The sequence below is a fragment of the Tripterygium wilfordii genome, chromosome 13, assembly GCF_013401445.1.
Source record: "Tripterygium wilfordii isolate XIE 37 chromosome 13, ASM1340144v1, whole genome shotgun sequence".
Classification (NCBI taxonomy): Eukaryota; Viridiplantae; Streptophyta; class Magnoliopsida; order Celastrales; family Celastraceae; genus Tripterygium; species Tripterygium wilfordii.
The window spans coordinates 2,800,745-2,827,254 of record NC_052244.1 but is presented as its reverse complement, the minus strand read 5'-3'; the positions used below and the strand labels follow the sequence as shown (position 1 = coordinate 2,827,254).

General features: G+C 37.1%; 4 protein-coding genes across 4 annotated transcripts; 1 reads left to right on the top strand and 3 right to left on the bottom strand.

Moving 5' to 3' along the window:
* Nucleotides 1-7,060: 7,060 nt before the first annotated feature.
* LOC120013431 (protein CNGC15b-like) lies at nucleotides 7,061-12,273 on the bottom strand. Its single transcript, XM_038865235.1, has 8 exons — nucleotides 10,874-12,273; nucleotides 10,468-10,544; nucleotides 9,806-10,340; nucleotides 9,214-9,423; nucleotides 8,827-9,119; nucleotides 8,584-8,695; nucleotides 8,218-8,454; nucleotides 7,061-8,022 (listed from the first exon to the last, which is right to left on the bottom strand). Exons 2-8 carry the CDS (start codon nucleotides 10,497-10,499, stop codon nucleotides 7,321-7,323), a joined length of 2,121 nt encoding a protein of 706 aa, XP_038721163.1. The 5' UTR covers nucleotides 10,500-10,544; nucleotides 10,874-12,273; the 3' UTR covers nucleotides 7,061-7,320.
* A 180-nt stretch (nucleotides 12,274-12,453) lies between these two features.
* On the bottom strand, nucleotides 12,454-15,314 carry LOC120013432 (RNA-binding protein CP29B, chloroplastic-like). Its single transcript, XM_038865236.1, has 5 exons — nucleotides 14,606-15,314; nucleotides 14,281-14,382; nucleotides 13,392-13,739; nucleotides 13,077-13,177; nucleotides 12,454-12,723 (listed from the first exon to the last, which is right to left on the bottom strand). Exons 1-4 carry the CDS (start codon nucleotides 14,966-14,968, stop codon nucleotides 13,115-13,117), a joined length of 876 nt encoding a protein of 291 aa, XP_038721164.1. The 5' UTR covers nucleotides 14,969-15,314; the 3' UTR covers nucleotides 12,454-12,723; nucleotides 13,077-13,114.
* A 418-nt stretch (nucleotides 15,315-15,732) lies between these two features.
* On the top strand, nucleotides 15,733-21,758 carry LOC120013185. The gene is made up of 9 exons (XM_038864914.1): nucleotides 15,733-15,890; nucleotides 16,001-16,070; nucleotides 17,963-18,140; nucleotides 19,078-19,130; nucleotides 19,306-19,396; nucleotides 19,507-20,162; nucleotides 20,738-20,962; nucleotides 21,044-21,112; nucleotides 21,282-21,758. The coding sequence occupies exons 2-9, from the start codon at nucleotides 16,062-16,064 to the stop codon at nucleotides 21,489-21,491; spliced, it is 1,491 nt and encodes a 496-aa protein (XP_038720842.1). The 5' UTR covers nucleotides 15,733-15,890; nucleotides 16,001-16,061; the 3' UTR covers nucleotides 21,492-21,758.
* A 610-nt stretch (nucleotides 21,759-22,368) lies between these two features.
* On the bottom strand, nucleotides 22,369-25,929 carry LOC120013843 (isocitrate dehydrogenase [NAD] catalytic subunit 5, mitochondrial-like). The gene is made up of 7 exons (XM_038865800.1): nucleotides 25,651-25,929; nucleotides 24,609-24,929; nucleotides 24,360-24,521; nucleotides 24,197-24,271; nucleotides 23,906-24,015; nucleotides 23,759-23,831; nucleotides 22,369-22,835 (listed from the first exon to the last, which is right to left on the bottom strand). Exons 1-7 carry the CDS (start codon nucleotides 25,840-25,842, stop codon nucleotides 22,644-22,646), a joined length of 1,125 nt encoding a protein of 374 aa, XP_038721728.1. The 5' UTR covers nucleotides 25,843-25,929; the 3' UTR covers nucleotides 22,369-22,643.
* Nucleotides 25,930-26,510: the final 581 nt, after the last annotated feature.

Sequence of the window (26,510 nt, the reverse complement as noted above, 5' to 3'; positions counted from 1 at the left end):
GCTTCCTAGTATTGCGGTGACGAATAAGTAACTACCTCATACGATAATGTAAGAATTTAATTAATAAGAATAGAGTAGTAAACAACCATATATATATATACAGGAATTCTCCTATGTGGACCAAAAGTGTGGACCAAGTTTGTGGACCAAAATCCAATGGTTGTAATCAATCAAAACATAAGTGGGGGTCACACATTTATTATGGGGCCCACCACATCTATGGTTGAAAAACAAGTCCACAAACTTGATCCACACTTTTGGTCCACATAGGAGAATTTCTGTATATATATATATATATATATATGCACCATTAAATCATTATTGGAATTGTTTCATGTACGTAACATGTCCCTGGATAATATCATGCATGGCATCAATTTCACCTTCTCTTACAAGTACGTACCACATTTATTTCCCTTGAAACTTGATGCATGGTACGATTTCATGCAAAGTTTTCTGATCATTCTATTATTCGATCGATCCATCTCCTGTAGTCATGTGATCGGCTTGGCTTTCAATAACAAAGCAGAAATTTCGCCGAAAGTGCATATATATATATATATAGCGTCATTCATATATTTTCATCCATTAGTCAAATATATATATATATATATATATATATATATATATATGTTTCTGTAAAAATCTTCTTAGGTGGTGGTCTTTTTTCAGAGAAGATTTTGAGTTAAAAGCGTTGTCACGCTTTGTCCCCCAACCCTTGGAAAACGTCGACGCATTAAGATCTTGACCAGCCTGCATTTTCTTTCTCTAGCTTTTTTGAAATTTTGGCACCAATTGTCACTTAACGTATCTTTCGCTAACATTAGTGACAATTTTAAAAAATAATAAATTCCCTTTATTATATTCTCAAAATTAATTAGTATTGCACTACTTTTTAACGAAATCCAAGCGTCAATTACGACCACCTAGACTTTTTATTGTATACTGACTTGACATTTAACTCTCTCTCTATAGGACAAGAAAACACTATATGAATGAGAATCACATGATATTCATGTATTTGGTATCTCATACAGTCTCGAGTTCGAGTCTCCCTCATCCCTATCCCCTTCCCCTGTATTCAAAAAAAAAAAAGCAGTATGGATCACCCATATATAGAAAATTTAAAGAGTATTGTTAATAACCTAATTAACACTATATTTGTTGCTGTTATATTATTATTATTATATATAGATTATATCAAGAATTCTATGATGCGTATAGTGCGAATTTAAAATGCAAACCTATATTTTCATCATATGTGTGCTGAAAAATTGAGAGAGATGCAAGTGAAACATTAGTTGAATGACAATCATGTTGCATGTAAAGGATCATCCACCAAATGGCGGATCCAGGAATTAAAATCACCAAGGACACAAAATTGGTGCGGGGGTTCGGGGACAGCATCCCCAATTTTTTTTTTGGATTCTTTATGTAATGAATTTACGAATATAGATTGCAAATATAAAAATATATTAATAGTTCAAAAAATAAGAAAATACATTGTAATTTATCACAATTGTTTTCTAACAATTTTTCCTATTTTGAAAACACAATATTACAATAATATTAGTAATAGTTCCAAACAACTACTTTTTCATATAAGATACAAAACAATCATTCAAAATTTGATCACTCATTCGGGTGCGCAAATCTATCTTGACAATATTCATTCCTAAAAAATATCATTCAACACTTGTTGTTGTTATAGTCAAAACTAATGCTAACTTCATAAGTCGATACACCAAAGGATACAAAAAATACTTTCTTGTACACACTAACAAGGTAAAGGGCACACAATAGAGTTGAGTTAGGGCATAAGAGTTAAGAGGTTGGGTCAAAATTACTTAGTGGACTGGGGGCCTTATCTTTTTTGACTGGGGCCTAAGCATAAAATTACCAAGAACATATACTGCACTTAGTGAAAAATTTTGTATGTCAATGGGAGCCCGTGCTCCTAGTGCAATAACAGTAGATCCGTCACATCCACTCATTAAGTCATGGGTTCGAATTCTATCCTACTCAAATTCCTTTAAAAAAAGATAAATTGAGAGAGATAGAAAGAGAGAATCTTCAAATTTATTTTGTCAAGGAGCGGTTGGAATCATGGACAATAAGAGGATATTCTTTTTGATGAGCTAGCATAAGATGACAGAAACCCCTATCCCTATGTGCTCTGTGTGATTTTCAATTACTTCATATGTACACACAGCTCTTTCCGCGTAAGAAGATGATAGACATACCAAACACCCCCCAGCCAGCATTCACCCTTTCAACAGGGTAATTACAAGTGGCAATCAATGCTTGCTTCGTAGTGCACAAATAATTCTTTCGTTTTACATGTTTATAACATGGCATTGGCTTCACGTTTCGATCTTCCTATCCTTCTCATGATAAATCACAAAATGTTAATGCATGTGCCACGTGGTAGAGTTACATGGATACAATTTAAAGATTGTTGATTCAATTTTAACAAACAATCTCTCTACATATTATGTGGAAGTTAAAGTTTGCGTATATCTTGTATATCTCAACCTCATTCACTATGAAAGCGTTACGAACGAGAATTTTTTATCTTTACAAAATGTCAATGTGAGGAGTGTGGAGTGAGGACTGAAAGTCAAACTTTAATCCAATGAATATATATATAATTTTTTTTTTATCTGATATATATATATATATATATATAGGTTTTACTTTCTTTTTTCTTTTTCTTTTGAAAAACAGAGAAACAAAGCCTAATTTTTCGGGGTTTGACCACATGGATTGCCGGATCAATAAAAATAGGTTTTCCCCAGTATGATTTTTATCTTTTTATTTGGTATGTTTGAACTAATACATATAATTCTTTGAGACTTTGACTACACTCTTTCATGTTTGAGCATGCAATTTAATATCTATAAATTTATAATCAACGGACCAATGTTGTAAGAACTAATTTGATGATTTGGGAGTTTTTATTCTAATCGAATCTCTTATAAATTCACTTTCTTTGACTACACTTTTTTTCATGTTTGAACATGCAAATGCATGTATATAGATTTATAATCAACTGACCAATGTTGTGAGTGTTAACATATTTAGAAAAATCGAGCTCCTTATCATCAACAACACGTTTTCCTGGAGGAAAACATCCCGTGATAACTCCGCAGTTAAGCGTGTTTCTGCGAGAGCACAATTGAGATGGAAAAACATCTTATGGTAACTCTGCAGTTAAGCGTGCTTCTGCGAGAGCAATATTTGAATGAGTAACCTTCTAGGAAGGCAAAGCCGTATAGGTCCGATGTATCCACAAGAACCAGACAACGCAAAGCCAACAATATTGTTGCTAATATTTACATGCAAGAGAGTTGGACAATTTCGATTTTAATATAACAAAATCTCATAATTCTTCGTTATAAAAGAAACTTATAACAAGTTAGCTAATTAATCTCAATTACATGTTTTGGTTGGCATGGCTTGGTCAAGTAAGTCAACCGAATGAAGATAAGGGGCGCAAGATGGTATTCAATGACCCCACATTGTTAATTTGACACCGACGTACCGTTAATGAGACGTATTCGGCAGTTAATACAGTTGCTTAATTAGTCAAAGCAGACAGTATCTCCCTAACTATAACTTCAAAGTTCAAATCATCGGAGAGGCCCAGAAGACAAATTACATTTCTTACATCTTTAATTAAACCAATTGTCCAAATGTGAGACACCAATAATTATGAGGGAAAAAACCATAATAAGGTGAAAAGAAAGGAATCGATATATATACATAGAAATTTTCACATAAGGTTCTAATGTAATAGTGTAAAATAAGGGTTAATATTTACATCATTGATTTGAAATTTATAAGACCCAAAGCAGTGGACTCCACTTGTTATCTCATTTTTCCAAACCCTTATTGATGAATGAAATATGTAAGGGTGTAAATATAGACCTTTATTTTACACCGTTACAATACTAGACTCTTATGTAATAATTCTTATATTGGATTAGATACTCCTGGAATCAGTCTGTCAATAATTGATGAAAAGATGCCCAAAACATTCAATTATAATATTGTCTACTTGTGCTGGTACACATTCATCATCTGAAAGGACTCTACCCACCGTTTTTGTTTTCTTCTTCTAGGCATGATGTTCACATTTTTATAGCTTCACTTTGCTTGTAGTTTGCATATATTATATTGTTACAAAATTCATTCCGAACACTACAAATCAATATTGTCCATTTTGGGTATGAGTTCGAAAGACTTTGTACTTTTGTGCCGTCGTTTATGATACTTAAACCTAGAAAAGATCTTAATTGTGTGAGAGTGAATGAATCTTTACTTATAAACCACTCGATTCAGCTATACTAATCCGATACGAAATTTGTAGTGTTTTGAGGTATATTTTCATAACAAGTTAACGTACACAAGCAATACTATACTCCACAAAAGCTTTTATGAATAATGGCATAATGCACTATACCCTGTTCCACTACCAGCTAGGACCACTACCAGACAATAAGCTTCACTTGTTCATGACTACTACAAAATCAATATATATATATATATATATATATAGAGAGAGAGAGAGAGAGAGAGTGTTCCATCATTCCTCTCATGAAACTATGAAAGAGTGCATTAGTTTTGTGGATTAAGTGGTGGCTTTTGAGTTTGTTTGGTTTGCAAGAAAGATAGTAGTAATCCACAAAAGCACACTTATCTCCAGATGTATGCATTTGCAGACACTAATCAGGATAATGGTCATATATCCCACTCTCCAATATGACGGCAATGGCGGTGGTCCCATTCACTTCATCCATGCCTAGCTTCTCTTATTATATTACTATCATCTTTGTATGTGCGGATGTTTATATTTATATATATATCATGCATGCCTGCTTTGAACAAACCTCACCCACCCAATCATGATCTTTGGATCCCTTGCTTAGAAGTTAGAAAGTGAAGTTTAATTAAACACTTCTAAAGCCTATTATTTAATTTATTATATAAGAGATTAATAGTCTAATTAAACTTTTAACGGTTGCAAATATGTGTGTATATATATATATATATAATTATATATATAGATATAGATATAGTAATTATATATATAAATAAATAAATATATATATATATATATATATATATATATAGGTTTAGGGATTCCGACCATTTATTGCTTTTAAACAACTCAATACTCAATTGCTTTATGCGACCAGCAACAAGTGTTAATGGCTTCCCACACACCTTTCCCCTTGATGCTTCATTAATTATATTTTTTGTCCTAACATTATTTTTAATTTTGATAAATTATATTATTTAGAGTGAGGGAAATTCGAAAACAAAGAAGTTTTGGTTGGCAAGGTAAAATTGATTGTCATAACTTTAACTCCTTACAAATGCAGAAAGTCGCAAGTTCAACTCTAATTCGTGCCTAGTAGGTTGACGTTATTTCTAAAAATACCTATTAATTTATCAAATCAAAGTGGAATCATAGAAGCAGAGGAGAAGTATGGGCCATTGGCCAAAGTGGGCCAATCTCTACTTAATTGTTTGCAAACCCAGGAAAAAAAGTTTCTAGTATGAGTAGGACGGTGTGCCTATGTCTAATTAAATAATTTGCATACTAAAAAAGGAAATTAAAAAAAAAAAACATAGAAATATGGAGGTGTATGACTCTGGCTAGGATTTTGGAGGCAATATGTTTTTAATTTCTCTCTTTTCTTTTTCAATCACATGATCTTGTCCAACTTTTTTATGGCACAATCTCCTCTATTTGTCTACAATTTGTCTCCAAAAATTAATTTTAAATAAAAATTTTCATTTTTGTTAATTAATTTTATTATTATGATCAAAACAAGATAATCTCATGTGGATATATATATATATAACTCCATAGCATGCTTAAATAAAGGACACATTAATAATCATCATATACTGCTAAGTTTGCATTTGAGCCAATTATATATGCCCCACTCACCCTAACTCACATCATTATACCTTTCTAGTTTTCCACATTTAAAAGAGGAAAAAAAGAAACTTAATTACTTGTTATTACTTATTAAAATATTGACATTCAATTAAGATAATTATCCAAAAAATTAATTGTTTATTGATCCACTAGCATGGAAAAAGGCTTTTATTTTTTGGAATAAAGAAATATCAGTAAAGACAAGAAATATATTATGTCCAGAAACTATGATTTTCATCATATTGACAATTAATAAGCTCTAAACTCTGTTTCAAAATTAAAATAATATATGAAATCATTCAACGGTCGTCCAACGATGTCCGATATAATACAGTGTCGTCAAGGAGTGTTTGGCGATAATCATCTTTGTATTTGTGCTTTTCATTTTTTTAGTCTTCTTGGTTGTACTCCATCTTTATGGTGATTCGAGTGCCTACGGACCTCAGTCACTTTAATATAATAAGGTATATGTCTTTGTTTAAAAAAATAATTAATATAATATATATGACTTCTCTTAGACTTGACGTCAAAGATTAGGAGCTTCAAAAGTTCAAGGAAAATCATTCACTACGCTCACTAATTTCTTTTTTGACTCGACTTCACAGATTCAACTAAACTTTTCTAAAAGCCTGAAACTAGCGCATGCAGATTCACCTCACAAGCCAGCTTTCTTTTTATAGTACATATAAATATGGATACCTAGAATATGTTTGGTAATTGGTACGAGTATTTTCTATATATTTTTTGTTTTTATTTTTCAGAAAACCCCCCACGTTAAAAAGGGTAGCTCTAAAATATTAAAAAAGACAAACTCGAGAAATAGAAAAAACAGAAAATAAACCAAACGGATGCTTAGTTTTTGGCATGAAATCAGAGGTCAATGTTGTTGGGCCTGATCCATGGTTCTTGGGCCCAGTTCCAAATCAACTTCGGGTGAGCCCAAAAATAGAAACAGGCCTACACTAGTAAGCCCAAGTGAAGAACTTGGAAGAAAGCAGTGAGCCCATAAAATTGGCTGTCAATCCATCACAGAAGCATTTCTCTGAGCAATTACGTTGCAATATGCAATCACAAAACAAAAATGCTAAAGATACCCGTGTTTTTTGTTCAACTTTCCCAAATGTTGAGATTGACGCACATGATCATGTAAAATCGTTGGCCCCATCCGCCCCACATGATTCATATGAAGTTGTATACGTCCATCTCATCATTTGAGATTGTTGAGACAAAAAAATCCGTACACTGCTGATCAAAAAATGTGAAATACATTCAGCTACATATTGCCAATAGCATTAAGTAGTAAGAACATTAAGCAACGACAGCTATACACCTCTACAAATTATATATATGCAGAATGCAGTAAATTTTCAACTATGTTCAGCTGTGAAATCTGGTTCAGATGGCTTTTGTAATGCCCCTAGAATTTCATAGTCAGCTCCGCAGCGAATGCTTCCGCCTCTTCTAGTGCTTGCTGCTAGTATTGCTGCATACGTGGCTAGGCTCGACCGCGTTGTGCTCAAGGAGGCAACAGTTTTTTGTTCCTTGGTTGGTTCAGGCATTGAGGCTATGCTCTCCATTTTCTTGAGCTCAGCTGCCTCTTTTCGTCTCTTGTACCGAAACCAAGATGCTTGTATGAAGCATGCTGCCCAAGCCCTCCACTGGTGGGAGTGAAACCGGAACGTATGCCTGAGTTTTTTGCTATGTAGCCTGCGAAACTGTGATGCTACAAACTTCAAGTCCTCAGCAATAAGAGCAAAGGCTTCAACTTCAGTAATGGCTTTAACTGTGCGTGTGGACGAGGGTAGGACTACACTTGGATGAGGGTCCAGGGCCCAGGTCAACAATTCCTCTCCACAGAAGTCTCCAGGAACAATCCGACATGAATTGAAGAATCCTGCTCGCCCACCATCGGTGGTGCAAGAGTCTAAATGCCCTCGGACAATGAAAAACATCTCGTTGACAGGATCACCCTCGCGAACTAGGCAGGTGCTTCGCGTACACAGACAGGTTTTTAGCCTTTCACATATCACATCTAGCATCTGATCATCCAATGAATCAAATAAGGGTACCTATTTTCCATGCATCATTGCATCAGACAGTCATTTCTATAATTCCAGAGCATTGCTTGGTAATTGCATCAATGTTTACTATGGAATTTGGACAGAATATCGCTAGAAAGCTGTGCGTGTCTGTTTTGAGTAGTTGGAAAGTTTAAAAAATATCAGCATAAAGAGAGAGAATTAGAGGAACCTTATAAAGCTTACCTTACGAATTAGATCGAGGCAGAGGTGACGTTTGATGTCACGTCTAAGATCCATTGGCAGACACTTCAGAATGGACTCCTCATCTACTCCGTGAGTTGCAGTCCATCTGTATTGATCATACTTCCGTACACTCAGCCTCAATTCACGAGGCAGCTGCCTGTGGTGCATCCATTGTTCTGTATCTGTCCTCTTGATCCTCCACTCTTCAAGCCGCCTAGTGGTGGATTGGAGGTAGGTCTGCGAATAGAAAATAAAACAAAAAGATCTTCAGAATCTTAGTTTTATGAGAGAACAGTACGGGGCATGATTCAAAGCCCTGCCATAGGGCAGGATGGCGAGGAGCTTGACTAGAAAAATTCAACTTACTTGCATATTCCCAATAAGCAGGGCAAAGAACACCAATCCAAGAATTGCAATGAAGATGGAAAAACAGATTTCTCCAACATAAGTGCTCGTTAATAGGTTCTGCCCGAGAGAGCTGCCAAATTTCGTATGTAATCGATCAGCTAATAGTAAACCAGAGTGACTTGCCCTTATGAATACAAAAGGAGTGCTGAATATTAATAACCATTCGAAAACGAATACAGTATTTCAGCCACTCTCAGTTACCTCAGACTCCTCAAGCCCCACCAAAGAGAGTAAAAGTACTTGTTAAGGAAACTTGTTCCTGTTATGTTGAATGTCAAAGCATCAGCATAAATGCCAAACTGATAGAAATCGCTGGTGGGTACGCATAGACTAGAGATATTGCTTAATTTCAACCAGGCAGCTCTACTAGAATCTCCAACAACATGACATGCCGTAGACCAAGATCTGCAACCTATGTCTTGATGTGTACAAACTTTTCTCCAGCACCCCTCCTGCCGTTCAACTGCAAAGAGGTACCAACAGGATCCCACAACCTTTCATGAAAAAAAAAAGTAAGCGGAATTAGAAGCATGTTTCACTCACAAGTTACAAAATCACAGATGACATCAAATCATAGGGATGACTTACATGGCTTGCCAACATATAAAGCATCAGATTATACGCTGCTCCAGCCCACGCTGTTTCCATCACAACCCCAGTATCCTTGACGATTTTAGATGAAAGCGGAAAAATAAGATACAGCCTTATGAGATACTGAAGCAAGGCTGACAACCGAAGGACATTTCTTGCTTGGATACAAGAATCCAGTAAAGATGGGATAACTGCCCAAACCAACACCTGAGACATGCAAAAACCAATAAGCTTTGAAATATCCATGATCTTGAACTAGAATGTCACGACTGAGATTTATAGATATTCTGAGCTTACAGAATACAGTTACACATGAACCAACAAAATACAGAATCTGATTGCTCGAGCGTGAAAAAATTGAAGAACCGAAAAATCAATGATGTGTTAGATTGCACTTAAAGTTCTTATCCTTTTCCTACAATATTGATAATTTATGTTTAACACAGGCAAGAATGAAACAGAAAATAAAAACTGGGTATTGTGGCATTATGAGCAGAGAAAAAAGTTCTAAGGCTCTGAAAAGCAAAATGACTTGTTAGTAAGTTTAGAGGTCAAATGAGTATATGTTGGCTGCCTAAAGAAGACATACCTGTGGAAGGGGTTGTGCAGCCACCATGTCTAGCCAAAACTCTCTTTGAATATACCGGGAAGCAATCTTTGATGGGTCCACAACTAGCTCTCCTCTTCCGAATACACGAGACGAAGAGGCAACATAAGCTGTTCGAAATCGAACAAAGATCTGAATGAAGTAAAATAAATCTACTAATGACCGGATGATGGTGAGGACGATTCTGAATCGTATAGATACTTCAAGGCACATGTCCTCTTTAGCACTTGGCAGAAAAAAGAACAAAGGGTCCACGAAAAGAGAGACTAAGCATGCTACCAAAAAGATTCTATTCCATCTGCGTATGATATGTCCTCGAGGATCCAAAACCGTCTTATCAACTTTTTCATAATCCTCGGAGAAGACTCGGCTAAGCACCTTTCGATGCACAATCTTACCAATCAGAAATCTCTCAATCTTCTCAAGTATTGGTGCACCAATGAATTTATTGGCGAATTTCCACACGTTAGCTGGTTTTGTAGGCATGCATTTTGCCACTTCAAGATCTTCTTGAGATCTGAAATTAGATAACAAGATTTCAGTAGGAAACTTGGATGAAAACATGCCAACTCCCAGTGATATCGTTAACAAGAGCTCAATGTTCTAGCTTTGAAATCCATAAAAAAACTAGGTACAGTACAAACCTTACAGATTTTGATATACCAGAAGTCATCATGTTCTCAAGAGTTGTAGCTGCTTGGCTTCAATAGGGGTATTTAATCTGCCATAGAATAGAACAACAGCAGAGCATGCATGACGTCAAGGCAATGGTCACCAGAAAACGATGAGATCCCAAAGCATACACCATGAAAAGAAAACAACTATTTAGTGCCTAGGTTGCTCGAATCATGTGAATGAATTGTGAAAGTATTAACTCCTTTCTAAGAGGTTTCTTGTGTAAGAAATGCAAGTGAAAACCATGAATCCCAAATCATATAACTGACAAATATTTAGTATTTCTATATCTTTCAAGGGCTTGAAGAACCTCATCATACTGTGCTGAGGAGTATAAACCAAGATCTATTAAAAAGGAGTACAAAGAAAAGCTACCTTCATACTCTGCTGCAGAGTTTGTCTCCAATCCTATCTTCCACTCACCTGATAGCTTTATGTACAAGAAGGTCCAAGCCTCCAATGCTTAGGCCTTACGCTATTAAGACTTGAGTTAAAACAAAGAGTAGTACTTGGGCTTAAAAACCAGTCTTGCAGTCAATATCCTAGTCTACAGTTCATTTGGTAGAAACCCTTCCATTGTTTTTATCAACTCAACCAAATTTTCTTTTGAGAATTTTCCATTCAAGAGGACCATGTGAAAAGGACACACCCTTCATCGCTAAGCTGACGGGGTTATTACAAAAAGAGCCAAGTCAAAGTTCCAAAGCAACTTCTTAATACCAAACAAAAGTCAGAATATATATCTGTTCAAATATACTTGACCAGTTGACCACAAATATTTCTATATTCCAGGTAAGAGACAACCGAGGAGCGTAGAAGTAAAAACTACGAAGTGCTTGTTAGTTTTATTGCAATGGCTTCCATGCACCGACCCCACATGGATTCTCAACATGGTTAAGCCCATATAATGGTTCTTACAAGTCTTTCGATCGGTCCGAGTTAATCGGTTAGTATGTTCAGAAGAAAATTTCTACTCCTAGGTTCCATATACTTGATTTTCTTCTCATCAAAATGATTTGATTTTGAACAAATGGCCATTTCCACTGCCAGGCTAGAATCTAGAATCCACATATTCCACTTACAGGTCAAGACAACGCAAACAATGCCATAGACTTCATCGATATACAAGCCAAACAAACAGACAAGTGCCGAAGAACAGAGCAGCACAAAATCAAAACTTCCTTTGCTTCAGAGTTTTTCCACAAACAATGCAGATGATAATGCTGCCCCCTTTTTGAACAAATTTATCAAGATTCAAAAGAACAGTTAAAAGGGCCTAACAAGCTTTCTCTGCACATGCACACAAATTTTTTTATTTTATATTTGCACCTCACATTTGTCACTATTTAAGGATGCTTGCCTACAGCACTACAGAATATAAAACACACATTCGTTTCCTAATTCAATGGACAACAAATCAACAAATACACTCCACTGTTGATATTGGTATTAGCTCACTCGAACATGCTTCTGCTGTTTTCTCTGGCAAAAAGAGTGAAATCTAATAAAAATAAACAGAATCAAGGGAAGGATAGGCAACCGCTGCAACCCTAAACTCAACGTTCTGAATGCTGTATCTTATCCCACTAGGTAAGAATCACAAGGGATGAAGTAGAATGGCCTTCGCTGCAAAATGGTATCTCCCCCACAGGGCTCAATAATTTTTACATTTTGTTCATACCTTGTTCAGCTACGGCAAGGAGAGAAATTTGAAGGTTAGGGGCGGTTGCTAGGCCAATCAAAGCCTAACAGGAGTGATGGCTACTCTTTTCGGCCAACTTAGGGAAAAACATGCTGTTATGTCGACTGCTGGGCCAATCAAATATTTGATCCGGCTTGCTTTAAGGAAACTTATTCAATAGTCAGAAATCTATCATTCTACGCCAGCAAATATAATAAACATGCACATCCAAGATTTCCATTTGAACATAATCATTTAAAAAGCACAATTACTCTATCACAACAAATATCAAAAGCCAATTCAGTCATTTATAATTCGAATTTAGACAATGGATATAACTGTTAACTGGAATCTGGTATTCAGAATCAACATCAAGATAGGTAAAACACAAACTATCAGCTCTCGTTGATCGAAAGGCAAACGCATGATTAGAGACACCATCGGCCCCTAAGCCCAAGATGCAGCTACCATAAAAAAGAAAGGGGCATGTTCTACAAATCTTCCTTGAGCAGCAAAATTAATCGTAGCTGCATCTCCCAGCTCCCTGTTACAGAAATTGGCACAGTTTGATGTCATATTGAGGAGAGAGAACCGGACAGAACCTATTGTCTGCTATGACTAACAAAAAAAATCAAACACGGTAATAAAATTGAGGAACAGCACGCAGGCAATTAGGCTCATAATATCAATCAGTTAATGTACATATGTGAAATGTATTTCCATATCTGCTTCTACAACCTCGGCAGACCCAAATCCTAGAAGTAGAGAACTATAAAGAAGGATAGGTGTTTGCAGAGGGTTTGAATACAATGCAAGCAAACAGACAGGCATTCTTACAAAATATGTAAAAGCATTAGCCAGACCCCTAAATGCAACTGAGTGGGTTTAGAATACTACCATAGTTCTCTTAGGGGATGCTATCAGAAATCCATCAGTCAAAATTGACGTCTAGGTTTAGATTCCGCCACAGAGACTCTAATTGATCTGCCTGAGAACTCCTGCACCCGACGAAACAATTTAATCAGCAAATAACACACACTCTATCAACATAACTGAAAAGAGGGTTTTGGACATAATGTTATGACATATGTGTACAATTACATAACATAATTGTATGTCATTAAAATATGACATGTAAAATAAATTTCCACAGCGATGGTACATTTTAGAGATATCAAACCTTAAGAGGTAGGTAAGGTCAAGAAAACTTACAGCGCCATCCAAGGACTCAATGGCATTGTTAACCTCTTCAGAAGAAGAATAGGTAACAAATCCAAAACCCCGAGATCTACCACTATCCCTATCATACACAACCTTGGCTTCCACAACCTTTCCCTGCTCACTGAATAGGTTCTGAAGAGCTGAATCATCAAAATTCCAGGGAAGGTTACCAACATAGAGACGATTGCCTGCACCAGAAGATGCACCACCTCCACCATAAGATCCACCACCTCCACCATAAGATGCACCACCTCCACCAAATCTGGACCCTCTGAAAGAAGAAGATTCCTTTGGTGGAGGAGGTCCAGCATTCACTCTCAATGCCCTCCCCTCCAATTCCTTCAATATTAGATAAAGACAAACATTAGCCCCATAAACCATGCCGGTGAAACATAGAGTTGTCAATAAACTCACACTTTATTGGGGATAAAATATATTGACTCACTGAACGTTCAAGAACCTAAACGCAGACTACCAAGCAATATACAGAAAGACTTTTATGCAAGCATGTGCATACAATCAAGTTCAGTTCAACCAACTTTCTAAGTTTAAAGTTGGAAAAGATGTATAATATCAAGGGTTCTTTATATTTTTTTACAAGATATACCAGTTGCAGGGTTGTCAAAGGTCATAGGTCCAATCTCTAGAAACAACACCTCCACATATTATGTCATATTATGTGGGAGTAAGTTCCGCGTACACATTGCGTATCCCCGACCCCGATGGGTGCCTTGTGCACGGGTTTGTTTACCATGTGCATGGGCTTGTTTACCTTTTTTTATTAAAAGATATACCCACCTTGCACAATAAGCAGAACTACAAAATGCTCAGCAGATCACTAACAGAAGCAAAAAAATAAAAAGAAAAAAGAAACGCTTACATAGCCATTGAACTGCTGAGCGGCTGCCTCAGCCTCTTCAGGACTTGACATAGTGACAAAACCAAATCCCCTGCTTCTCCCAGTATTCTTGTCATAAATCACCTGCCAAAAGTAATAACTTCAGCACATAAATTTTATTCTTTAACAGAAAAACTTCCACAACAAAATTAAAAATTGCCATCACAATGAAGCTTGAAGGTCATATTAACCAGTCCCGACACAAATGGGGCTTCAAGTTCTTAGGAAGAGCCGTACGAGACAGCTCTCTAGACGGCTCTAACTTCTAATAAACAAGGAAAAGAAGTTATAAATAATAGTATAATACCTCGACCATCTCAACAGTTCCAGCGTTCCCGAACAGATCCGCGAGGTCGGAGCTTTGAACATTAAAAGGAAGGTTACCCACAAAAAGTTTAAGGTCAGGAGCAAAGCTAGCCCTATCTTCTTCCTCCCCGTAGGTATCTTCCTCCCCAAGCTCCGAAGAAATGGCAACCTTAGCCACAAAACGAGATGACAGAGGTTGACAGGCAAACGGAGTCAAGGAGCAAGAAAAAGAAGCAGAAGCCGAGATTGGCTTAAATGAAGAATGATAGAATAAGGAAATAGAAGTGAATTTAGAATTCCCAGAAGATATCGCATTAGGGTTTAGAGATGGAAGAACCAGAGAAGTAGCAACAGTAGAAGCCATAGCCGATTTGTTATGACTTCTTTCGCTTCAACTGAATTGAAGATAAGGTTTTGTAGGCGAAGCAGATGAGGGAGATATTTTAAGTGGTGGAAGTAAAGATATTTATGGGCAAATGTCACGGATATGCCCCCATCCGATTTGATTCCTAGGGTTTTTATTGAAACAAATTGCGAAACACACTCTACTAAACCTTCGCTTTGGCCATCAAAACCCTAATAGAAATGCAGATAAAGATGATATTTTTAATGCTATAAAGTCCGAAGAAGTAGATGACAAAGATATCTACTGACAAATAGATAAACCCTTTTCTCTGGACCGTTCACTGATGGATGAGACGGATTATCTCCTCCCCTCCATTATTGATTATTGGAGGCGCCGTTCTGCCAGGGAGGAAAGGAGAGACTCTGTGTGTCCATTGGGCTGGTTTAAAGGGCTTGGAAGTTGGATCTTTAGTGGGCTCGTAGTGATTCCAATTGAGATTGCGAGCCCAATAGCCTACTGCAGGCCTCAAAGCGAAAGTTCGTCGTCGCCGAGTCCATCGGGGTCATAAAGACCGTCAAGGGAACTTACGTGGACAGACAGTAAGCGGCGTATTTTTTGTTATATTTTTGGACAAAATCTTATAATTATTTAATGTTGACCACCTGTCCTAACTGGGCAGTGGGCACACTGTCGGAGCAGCGGACTTGAAATACAAAATATGTTACGGTGACAACTTTTGCCAGTGTAGAAAAATAAAAACCATTTGGATTCCGTCGAATAATAAATAAATAAATAAAAAAAGAGACCAAATCCATCTCTCCTCCCTCTATACCCTCCGTTTCGTGTCGCTTTTTGGCGGTTTTGATCCTTTTGGTTTCGAACATTCGCCCGAATTTCTCTGACATCGCACTCTCTCTCTCTCTGTTTCTCTCCCCTTCAGGTCAGATCTTTTATCTCTCCCTGCTCTCGGCCTCTTCGTCTCTCTATCGACTTGCATGTTGCAATAGATCTTGTGTTTTTTTTCCTGATTTTTTTCATGTTTCTCTGTAGATTTTTCGAGCTTGAGGTTTTGTAGATCGAAGAGTTCAACGGAGCTGCGGGTTCTTCACTGATGACTAAGGTCTGTTTTATCGGATCATTTTTTTTATCCTATTTTTTTGGTCGCTTTTGCCGTTCACTTAATTTGTGTTTGGTTCCCGAGAACGCGTGAAAAAGAAAGAGAGAGCGAGTAAATTTTTTTTTTTCCCATAAATGGATAAGGTGAAATCGATCGAGCTAGATAGTTATTTTATTTTAAGTAAAATTGATCGTCGTTGTCGGTCTCGTATATTCTTTTTCTCTGCATTGGATATGTTATTGTTTCATTTAAATGAGAATCTAATCAGTTTACAAATTGCGGCTTAAGTGAGACATCATTACTTCAGCAGTCCAGTCTAGCATTTATTTAGAGAGATCTTTGATCTTTGATGTTAGAATTATGTTATTTAATGTTTGCATGTTCACAATAGTTGTATCTTCCCATTCAAAAAATTTTTTTCCATCCAAAATAGTTGTATCTTTGGAGTTTGATCTTTATTTATGTGCATTGGTCACATTGTTGTTCGTCCCTCTAATTTAGGGGACTGTTATTATTTTATTCCTCTCATTAACACCACTGATTTGCCTAGCAGTGTACTGTGCTCGTTTTTATTGCTCGTCTTTGGTTTAGGGTTTAAGTGATAATTTGGGTTCTTGTAATTGCATTAGTTGATCGTACACAAGCAAGTTTTGTTAGATATGTTGCATGGCCTATTCTTAATATTATACAATTTAAACTGGTGGACTATAGCATTAAGGATTGGGGCACTTTATGGCTTAGAATGATGGTGAAATTTAAACATGATTCCATTTGGTGAATTGAATCCAAAATTTTATTCTTAACTTTTGATTCGGTTTATTGGTGTCCACTGCATATTGAGCTCGCATTTGTAGCAATGCAGTTATAAATTATGAGGCAATGGTAAATATGAAGCCATGAGAATTTTCAGGAAATTTTGATCATTGGTGGAGTAATTAAAATTGTTATGACGTCAGTGATGTGCTTATTCAACAGAGAAAAAGAATGTTGATTAGACTTCTCGGCATATTATTTACAGGTGAATCGTACAAAGTATAAAAGCATGGCAAATAAACGGGAAAGTGAGAAATAATTGGTGAAAGGGTGAGACTTTCATGCTCATCTACGTACAAGATTAATTAGATTCTTAATGTACTCTGAACTAAAAATACTAAAATGTTATGAATAGCTGACTTGAAGAGTAGGGGGTGGTTTGAACTTTGAAGAAGCTGTAGATTTGTAATATAAGAACGGCAAATGAGAGCAAGGTCTCAGGGATGGGTTCAATTATTCAGAGGAACAAAAAAAAAGAAGAAAAAAGATACTCGTATTTTAAAGTTGTGGATAAGGAGATGTGACACTTACTCTCAAAGTCTTGAAGGATGAAATGTTATGTGCAGAATAAGTACTGGATGGACATGGGTCGCTGTTAATGTCTCACCAAGTTGTTGAATTATTAAATGTTTGAATAGGTTTATGGCTGTTCAGTGATACCTTTAGTCTATTTGGAGATACTGTTTCAAGGGATTGAACATGTGACCTCTAGGTTGCACTCCCGCAACTCCATGATGTGGTTGGATTAGTAATTATGATTTATCTTTGGCAAAAGATATTTATGGGGCATCTAGACAAGCAACTTTTGATGCCGAAAGGTTATTATTTGTATCTCCTTTCTTTTAAGAAAGGACAAATGCTTTTATACTTGTGTGGAGATGTGATTTAGGGCTGATGAGCATAATATGAAATGGAATCGAAGAAACTGCTTGATCTTACAATTTCCATATCCTCTCTTTTATTTAACATCCAATGTTCTTGCGGGATGATATGCAGTTTTGTACAACTTTTTTTATCGTACGTGATTACCCTTAATTAAGCTCTGTAGTTTGTGACACTCCCCCCCCCTGCTATTTCTTTAGACAAAGGTGGATGAATCTGTGGTTCCTGCAATAAAAAATGAAGCCGTTGAAGTTGAGAATGTACATGCAGAACCTAAACGTGATCCTGATTCATTGCACGGTATTTTAAGCTCGGCAAAATGCTTGCAAATGGGGGAATATCCGTTTGGATATGATTTTGACCCAAAATCGTATCATGGTAATATACTTTTAGACTTGTTACTGCCTGCCTTATGAGAATTCATCCATATTATTTAGACTTATTATTGCCTGCCTTATGAGAATTCATCTCCAGTAACTCTTTCTCCGTTACCAGACATTACATATTAATCAAGTGCCGATGGGATTTTGATGGTGATGCATGCTATATAAGTGGATGCGAACTTGTGTATGAATCAGTCAATCAGAATACATTTCTTGCATCTGTGCCTGATATCCATACTGTCTGGGTTTTGTGGTCTTTTTTTTGTTTGGGGGGGGGGGGGGTGTAAACTGAATTGGTATGGAAGGAAGTGAAAGCAGGAGCAACTAAGTAGCTAACTGTGCTAAATCTGAAACATAGAGCTCTGGTTTGATTTTGTTAATTCACTTATTCCACTTCTGTATTCACTGCAATCAATGTACATACATATGCTTCATCATGAATGATTTAGTATGAGATGTCTTATATGCAAATTGTGTGATACATATGTACATCTGTAATATTATATTTAGGTAAATCACCTACTCGTTATTAATCCTTAACTTGATTATTTTTCTAACTTCAAGCTTCCATGGGTACTGTAGTATCTTAATATTGCCCATTTCTTGAATATCTCTTAATCTCTGTAGACATTTGCTCTAACAGTTATGATATATTTCTTGTGAATGTAATGTTAGTTTTGTAAAGTGAGATGCACACATGGGATGTGAATTGAGTCATATATGATATATATAATAATTGAGCAGTTTCATTGAGATTGGGTTCATCTGTTAACTGAAGTGATTTACGGCAAAGGTTTACTTAACTTTCCATTTAATGAATGAACAGTTGATGTTGTTGTTTGCATGTGCTTTTTTTTTTTTTTTGGCCCCATTTGGCTTTTACTTTATCATTTTGTTAAAAAATAATGGCAGATTTTTTTCATTTTGACAAGGTGCCCTGGATTCTGGTGAAACTAGAGCAGGAGAACATGATTTAAAGCTTGAAGTATGTACCTCTTTTTACTATTTTATATCACGAGGCTTTTGCCAAAAGTTGTGACATTATGTGCCCTCTAGTCTTTGCGAACTTATTTTCTGCTGCTTCTTTGTTGAGTTGAAATTTCGATCCACTTTTCAGACTATTTTTGGCTGTGGTTAAATCTAAGAGGTATTTTAATTAGGTTCTTGATGGATTGCTGGATGAAGTTGATGAAGTTGATGATATTCATGCAGCATATGATCTCTCTACTGCATGTGCAGATTTTCTCTGGGGTAAACCTTCATGGTTGTCTGTGCAGTTCTACTTTGATACCCAATATAGTTACCCTTTCTTTCCCAAGTGAAATAAAACTTAATGTCTATTATTTTTGTTTCAATTGCAGATATTGAATTTGTGGACAAAGTTTCTGATTTCAGTCGTCCTCCCCATGAAGGTTTACGATTTCGGAATCCACATTCAGAAAGTAATTCTCCGGGCTGTAGTGGAAGTAGTAATGGCACAAATGGAGCATCAGATACATCAACCGCAACTATTCTAGAATCTGGGTGCAAGAGTGATTTGCTTGATAATGTGGCCATTTGTGAGTTACATGTTGTCTCTGGAAGTGAATGTGGGTGCCATCGACCATTTGAGGAGCAAATCTGCCTTACTTCACCTGATATGGGAAATCTTGATGACTTAGATAATGACAAACCCTGTATTATGGTAAATGGGATGTCATCTGATGAGGTAGGAAAAAGCTCTGTTATGGTGACAAAAGTTGGTGCATCTATTAGACAGAAAAGATTGCGTAAACCAACTCGGAGGTTCGTTGACGAATTCTCAAAACCGAAATTGACAGACATAATGGAAATACAGAACATTCCTACTGGTACTTCGAAGGACAAATACCTCAAGGTTGAATCCTGCAAAGGACATCAGGTTCAAGAGGCAGTGGCATATGATCAAGGGGAGGGACCATTAAGTGGAACCAGTACTCTTGCATTGCATGAAACTCGGCCACGCAGAGGACGTCCAAAGAAACTTACACCTGTATTGGTATGGAAGGTTTCATCCTTTAAATTTATACTTCAATCTTAATTATATGTTTGTAAAGATAACCCTCTTGCTCTGCTCTTTCATAGTTAATAAGCATGTTGCTTAACAAGCATTTTACCATAGATTAGCAGACTTGATTAATTACATAGGTGGTCTTCCAGGTAGACTGTTATTGTGATGAGGATAAAATGGGACAACAAACGTGAGATCCTGGTCTCTGCTCGCTTCAGTTCGTTGTCTATATTCCTCCTGCAATCATACCACCACAGTGTTTCCCTTGGTCTAATTTATTGGTAGTTGTTCATGGCGGACAAATGAGTCTATCCTTTTACACGAAGTCAAGAGCTACAAGCAGTTGTATAAAAATAAATAATTGAATAATTACATTGGAAAGATTGAGATGATTTTAGTGAAATTTTTGAAAATGACTTCCTAATGGTTCACCCCCTAGAAATATGTACATGTCCCCTTCAGAGCTTGTCTTTCATTTGATCCTTATTTTTAAAAAAAAATTAATCCTGAAAACTACTTTTCTTATTTTAGATTATTAAATTATATTTTCTGCTTCTGTGTAGGAGCACCAATCTGAGGATGAAGTTTCTGACTTTGATGAAGAACCTGTGAATTTGGGTAGAAGATCTAAAACTGTTGCTGACCGGAGGAAGCACCAGAGGATGTGGACCCTTTCTGAGGTAATGAAGTTGGTGGATGGCATTTCTCAGTATGGAGTTGGAAGGTGGACTGATATAAAGAGGCTCCTTTTTGCATCGTCAGCTTATCGCACGCCCGTGGATCTGAGGGTACTTCTCTCATTGTTTTATAAAGTTAAACAGCTCATATTTGTGGACAGAAAATCAATTTGTTATTGCTTACCTCTCTAGGACAAATGGAGAAATCTTCTGAAGGCCTGCAGTGCAGAGAAACAAAAGCAGAAAAATGGCCAAAAAGAGGTTGGTGTTTTAACCGTTGCTTTCTTTCACTATTAAAAAGTTGCTTCATCTAATGCCTTTCTGGGACTTGTTGCAAAATGGAAAAGAAATTTGTTGTAGATTAGACTTGGTACTCTTCTAGTGGAAAGAAACTGTCACTGTTGGGAAATAATTTTAATCTTCAATGTAGATTGGGGACAAGCTGAAGCATGCAGTTCGTCCCTTACCAAAGTCTGTGTTTCGACGGATCCGTGACCTGGCAAATGTTCATCCATATCCAAGGGACCGCAATATGAAGCTTTCACGCAGTAGCCATGTTTCCCCACCAGCGGTTCCTGCAGCTGAAGTTGATTTGGCTAGTCCTGGTGCAAGAAATGTCCGTCGGAAGAAGTCTAGTTGAACAATATTTTGCGGGTCAGCAGTTAACCATAATCAGGAACCTTACTTAATTTAGCTGTAAAAGCCCGTCCTTTCTGTCGTAGCCCAGTACCCCTAGCTATCATATGCAAGTACGCATGATCTTAAACCTGTAGAAATCTTCTCATAACAATGAATGTGATAAATGTAGATCCAAAATTCAGTTGTCAATTGTCCGAATTATGGCAAACTGGTGTATTCTAAAGCAATGCTCTCGTTCTTAAGTTTTTTCTATTCCGGTCTTCCCGAAGTGCAAGTGTTTTGTGTCAACTTGCTCTGTAGAATCTTGTATGGCAAGACCACATATTAGGGACAAGAAAATTGTTGGCCACGTGCTGGTTTTCAGGTTAGAATTTGTGTGCGTGGGTTTAACGGTTTGAGTTGTGTGCGGTCTAATGACCTGAGTTCTGAGTTTAGGCTCATATATTGGGCATGTTTGTATGATGTCGTTTTCCATTTAGGCTCATATTGGGCATGTTTGTATGGTGTCGTTTTCCATTATCATGTATGTCTGGTTCTGCTTATTGGGTGGGCCAGGCTGTGAAGATAGACGGATTGGCTTGTCCGGCCCACCCAAGTGCCCTAGCCAGCGACGATGGATGTACGGGCCGGCCCAGCCTACCAGAGGCAGCGGACCAACCCGGACACGTTACACTTCCATAAACAAAGACTGGTTTAAGAACTACAGGTTTTTGTTTCAGAGGCCAATTCCGGGCATTGGCCTGTGAATTTTGGACCAACCATTCATCTGAACCCTAGCATCAAAAGACGACAGAACGTAATTTGAAACCTAAATAAAATTTAACACGAAGACATTTTATCCTTAGCACATAAGACATTCAGGAAAGCAATTCTTAGTAGACGGGTCAAATCAATGATATGGTTCACTTGTGGTTGTGGCATGAACGAAGAGCACAAAAAATGCACCACCTCAACTTACTTCATGAACATCCATAGAATTATCCGTGCACAACTGGAAGGGGGTTCTTCATATCCATTAAAAAACGAAGCAGTCTTATTCACCATCAACAATATCTGAAAGGAGGTTTTAACCATGGAACCGACAGGATGCCTGTCAATGAACAATTTGTTTTCTACTCAAAATTTCAAAATTTAAATCTTCCACAGAGAGTCTTCACAGATGACCACAAATTGCTTTTGTAAAATCAGTTGTCGATGCAGAGCCGCCAAGGTCACCGGTTCGGTACTTCCCCTCTGCAATAGTTTTGAGAATAGCGTTTTGGATCCGATCTGCCTTATCATGTAGCTCCAAGTGCCGCAACATTGAAACAGCGCTCAGCAGCAAAGCAGTTGGATTTGCCATGTTCTAAGTAAAAATTGACCAAATGAAAAGAGGACTTAGTAGCTACCAGTGCATTGGAAACCACTTAAAAGGCTAAAATATATAAATAGACTAATGAATAACCATTTCCACACAATTAAAAACCATACAGTAAGGACAAGAAGATGGAAGAGAGATTCACGTTTCCTCCATTTGGGTTTGAATCTGAACTGCCAACCAAGCATCCAAGAGCATAATAAATTCTACCTCAAATTAGAAACATGGTCAAATAATTTAGCTAGTATATGTCCAAGATGATTTAGTCCATCCCCAAGATCATTAGTCTAGTCAAGAGAAGTTATTAGAAGCACTCAACAAACACTTTGAAGCCTCTGCAATAACAGAAACTAATACACGGCACTGTCCTCATTGTCTCAGTTGAGGAGTTGGTGTTCATCCAAAAGATAGGAAGGAAATCCCAAAGCAAGAACACTTTCACTGATTTCCTGACCGAACAAACTAAAAACAAACCAGACATAAGGCAACCATAGAACTTGAGAACTTTAATTAGTTCTCTCCCAATAGAGTACTGACTGACTTCCCTATGAAGATTATAGCATTTCTTTGCGACCTAATACCCAAACAACTTCTACATAGCTTCAGCTTGTTCGCCAATAATACTCACCATGTTGCTCAAGAGTGAGAATGAGCTTCAACATACCACCATGAACCAACTTCTTGCATACGGACACCGTAGAGGATGTAGGAAACTTCCTACTAATGACTAATGAGAGTGACTATAACTAATTTAATACCAATAAAGTCCCAGGAAGTAAACTTCTACATAACAAAGAGTAGAAAAGCACACGAAGCCAATTACGCAAGTGCATAAGGATTTTTCTAAATGAATTAGTAAGAAACCAAAGATAAATGCAATATGGGGGAAAAACCACTAGGTAAATGCTAACCTTTCCAGCAATATCAGGTGCTGAACCATGTACAGCTTCAGCAAGGGCAATACCTCCCTCGCCAATATTCAAGCTGCAAAGAAAATCAAATGCTACCAGATGTTATAGATGCACTATATTCGAGAATGAAAGAAACTATGTATATACCTTGGTGTTAAGCCCAAACCACCAATCAAACCAGCACAAAGGTCACTGATAATATCTCCATAAAGGTTAGGCATCACTAACACATCAAAAAGTGCAGGATTCTTCACAAGCTGTGCACAGAAACACAAGTGACAAGCATTATAGTTCAATTTCCATGTATGAAAAAGAAACATTCTCCAATCTTTTCCTCAAAAGATACAAACTTGCCAATAAAGGAATTCATAACCATAGTTATGAAGATGTATGCAATGCATATTAAAAACATAATATTACTTTAAAAAATTGACATACCATCATACAGCAATTGTCAATGACCACTTCCTCGTATACAATCTCAGGGTACTTCTCTGCTACCTCACGACAACACTGCAATTAAAAACTAAACCAAAGTCAATATGTGCAATAGCATCAACAATTATGTAGTCTGCAGTTTAAGTATCAATTACAGATATACCTTAAGAAACAAACCATCTGTTTTCTGCATAATATTGGCTTTGTGAATTGCAGATACTCTTTCTCTTCCGTGGGCCTTGGCATAGTGAAAGGCATATTCTGCCACCCTCAAACTTGCTTGACGAGTGATGATTTTAAGACTTTCAACCACGCCTCTTACTACCTAGAACAAGAATTAAGATCTCTATTAAGTTTGACATTGTTGTATGCTTTGAAAGCAAGCAAATTCAAATTGCTGAAACAAGCTTACTTGATGTTCAAGTCCACTGTACTCTCCTTCTGTGTTTTCACGGATGGTTATAAGGTTTACATCGTCATACCGAGTTTTATAGCCAGGTAGACTGTAGCAAGGCCTGACATTGGCAAACAAATTCAGTTCTTTCCTAAGGGTGAGGTTCAAAGAACGATGACCTTTTCCAATTGGTGTGGCCATTGGCCCTTTCAAGCCTACACCATTTCGCCTTACTGATTCTAAACTTTCCCAAGTTAGGAAACTCTGGGTTCTAGGATCTATTTGGTCCCCAACATAGTGCTCTTCCCATTCGATAGGCACTTCAGCTAATTGAAAAACCTGATGCAGCAGAACAAATTTAATGGCTGCATCTATACATGTGTTTAATTAAAGTGTAACCACAGTTACAGAAAACTCAAGAAAAATCTCAAATATACTAACAATGACAAGGAAAGTAAATGCAGAATTGCAAAGAAATGGCAATGCAATCGTCTGAAGAAAAGTAGAAGATCAAGTTCTCCAAGCCTCATTTTAGCTATTTTTCAAAAAAAAAAATAAAGACAACCGAAAGAACAAGAACAATAGCAAAATTATTTTAATAATCTATTTGAAATCAGGTCTTTCAATTACTATAATAAACAACCATAAATAATTAACTATTGAGCCAAATTCTGCGCACCCTCTGATTACATGTTCTGAGAAAATTCAATTTTATCACCGGTTGATTAGATTTTCCGGCCATGTATTTCATAGTTCGTTTTGGTCAGAGCATATCAGGTCAAATTTACATATCACAAGCTTCAACAGCACATTGAATCAAGAACGCAACTCTCCAGATACATTTACATATCATAAAAGCAAGACGGATCCTTTCATTGTCACATAAAATCACCGATAATTAGCTCAACATACTATTCAATTCAGCGAGGAGAAACTCAAAGAAGAGAAATTCGTGGAAGACAAACAAAAAGCATAATTAAATCAGAATACATACTTTCATGCCCAAAAAAAAAGTACCGAGTTCATTTGTATACACAAAGTGATGTACAGAGAGGTTGACCTGCTTGACGGACTCGGCAATCTCCGGTCCGATTCCATCGCCAGGGAAGAGAGTGGCACGGATCGGAGTAGAAGGAGAAGAGAAAGCCCTGACTAGCGTAGACGATTCAGATAGAAAGGTAGGGCTAGGGTTTCCGGAGAGAATCTGCCTGGATCGGCTTCCAAGAACGCGTTTCAATATCTGAGAAGCCATTGATTGATGCTGCTGATCCCCTTCGTCGGCTTTGCTTTGACAATCGAATGGAGAATACAATTTCTTTTTTATCAAATAATTATAAAATATAAGCGGTAGCAGAAATAGAATATATGACAATTAGAGTAATTTTGTTAAAATATACTAATTTCTTTTGGCGGGGTCAAAGAAAGAAAGATCTTTTGGGTCCGTTTCTCCAATCAAACAGCTCCACGTATACAGATTTCACGGACTTATAAAAGCAGGCCCAATTAACTACACTCAAAAATTTCTCAGCCTGGCCCAGCCCGGTATGATGATCAAGCACCATCCTAAATCTATCCTCTCACCAAGTGGTCGCAGAATGTTGACGTGGAGAGTTGTATTTGAGTCCTCCTTCAACTAGATTGATTCATTTGATTTGATAGGTTGTGTGGAGTCTCATTATGGTCAGTTGGGCCTGCAGGCAACTGGCCACAGAGGGAACAAGGTAACACTGTCTAGTTCTCTAAACACTATGGAGGGGTAATTTCAGTATTGTGACATGCACCTATTATCCTAAGGGTTATTACTTTGAAAGACCTGAAAAACTCATTGTATCTTATTGTTCCCAATAGTGAAAAAGTGGCGACTCATCTGTTGAACAAAGAAACTTTGGTTGGAATGGTGACGTTGATTGTGGTATCTCT

Bases quoted from the DNA above. Each gene is read 5' to 3' on its own strand.
- LOC120013431 (XM_038865235.1), bottom strand. From the start codon at position 10,499: ATGATGACTTCTGGTATATCAAAATCTGTAAG. The intron at 8,455-8,583 runs GTAAGTTGAATT...TTCTATTCGCAG, and splicing joins TGCTTATTGGGAATATGCAA to ACCTACCTCCAATCCACCAC. The intron at 8,023-8,217 runs GTAAGCTTTATA...CATGGAAAATAG, and splicing joins GCCTCGATCTAATTCGTAAG to GTACCCTTATTTGATTCATT.
- LOC120013843 (XM_038865800.1), bottom strand. From the start codon at position 25,842: ATGGCTTCTCAGATATTGAAACGCGTTCTTGGAAGCCGATCCAGGCAG. The intron at 24,522-24,608 runs GTAAGCTTGTTT...TTCTTGTTCTAG, and splicing joins ACAGTGGACTTGAACATCAA to GTAGTAAGAGGCGTGGTTGA. The intron at 24,016-24,196 runs GTATGTCAATTT...TTCTGTGCACAG, and splicing joins TTGACAATTGCTGTATGATG to CTTGTGAAGAATCCTGCACT.
- LOC120013432 (XM_038865236.1), bottom strand. From the start codon at position 14,968: ATGGCTTCTACTGTTGCTACTTCTCTGGTTCTTCCATCTCTAAACCCT. The intron at 13,740-14,280 runs GTAAGCGTTTCT...CTAATATTGAAG, and splicing joins CTCAGCAGTTCAATGGCTAT to GAATTGGAGGGGAGGGCATT. The intron at 13,178-13,391 runs GTAAGTTTTCTT...CGTCGGGTGCAG, and splicing joins TTGAGTCCTTGGATGGCGCT to GAGTTCTCAGGCAGATCAAT.
- LOC120013185 (XM_038864914.1), top strand. The intron at 20,163-20,737 runs GTATGGAAGGTT...GCTTCTGTGTAG, and splicing joins AGAAACTTACACCTGTATTG to GAGCACCAATCTGAGGATGA. The intron at 20,963-21,043 runs GTACTTCTCTCA...TTACCTCTCTAG, and splicing joins GCACGCCCGTGGATCTGAGG to GACAAATGGAGAAATCTTCT.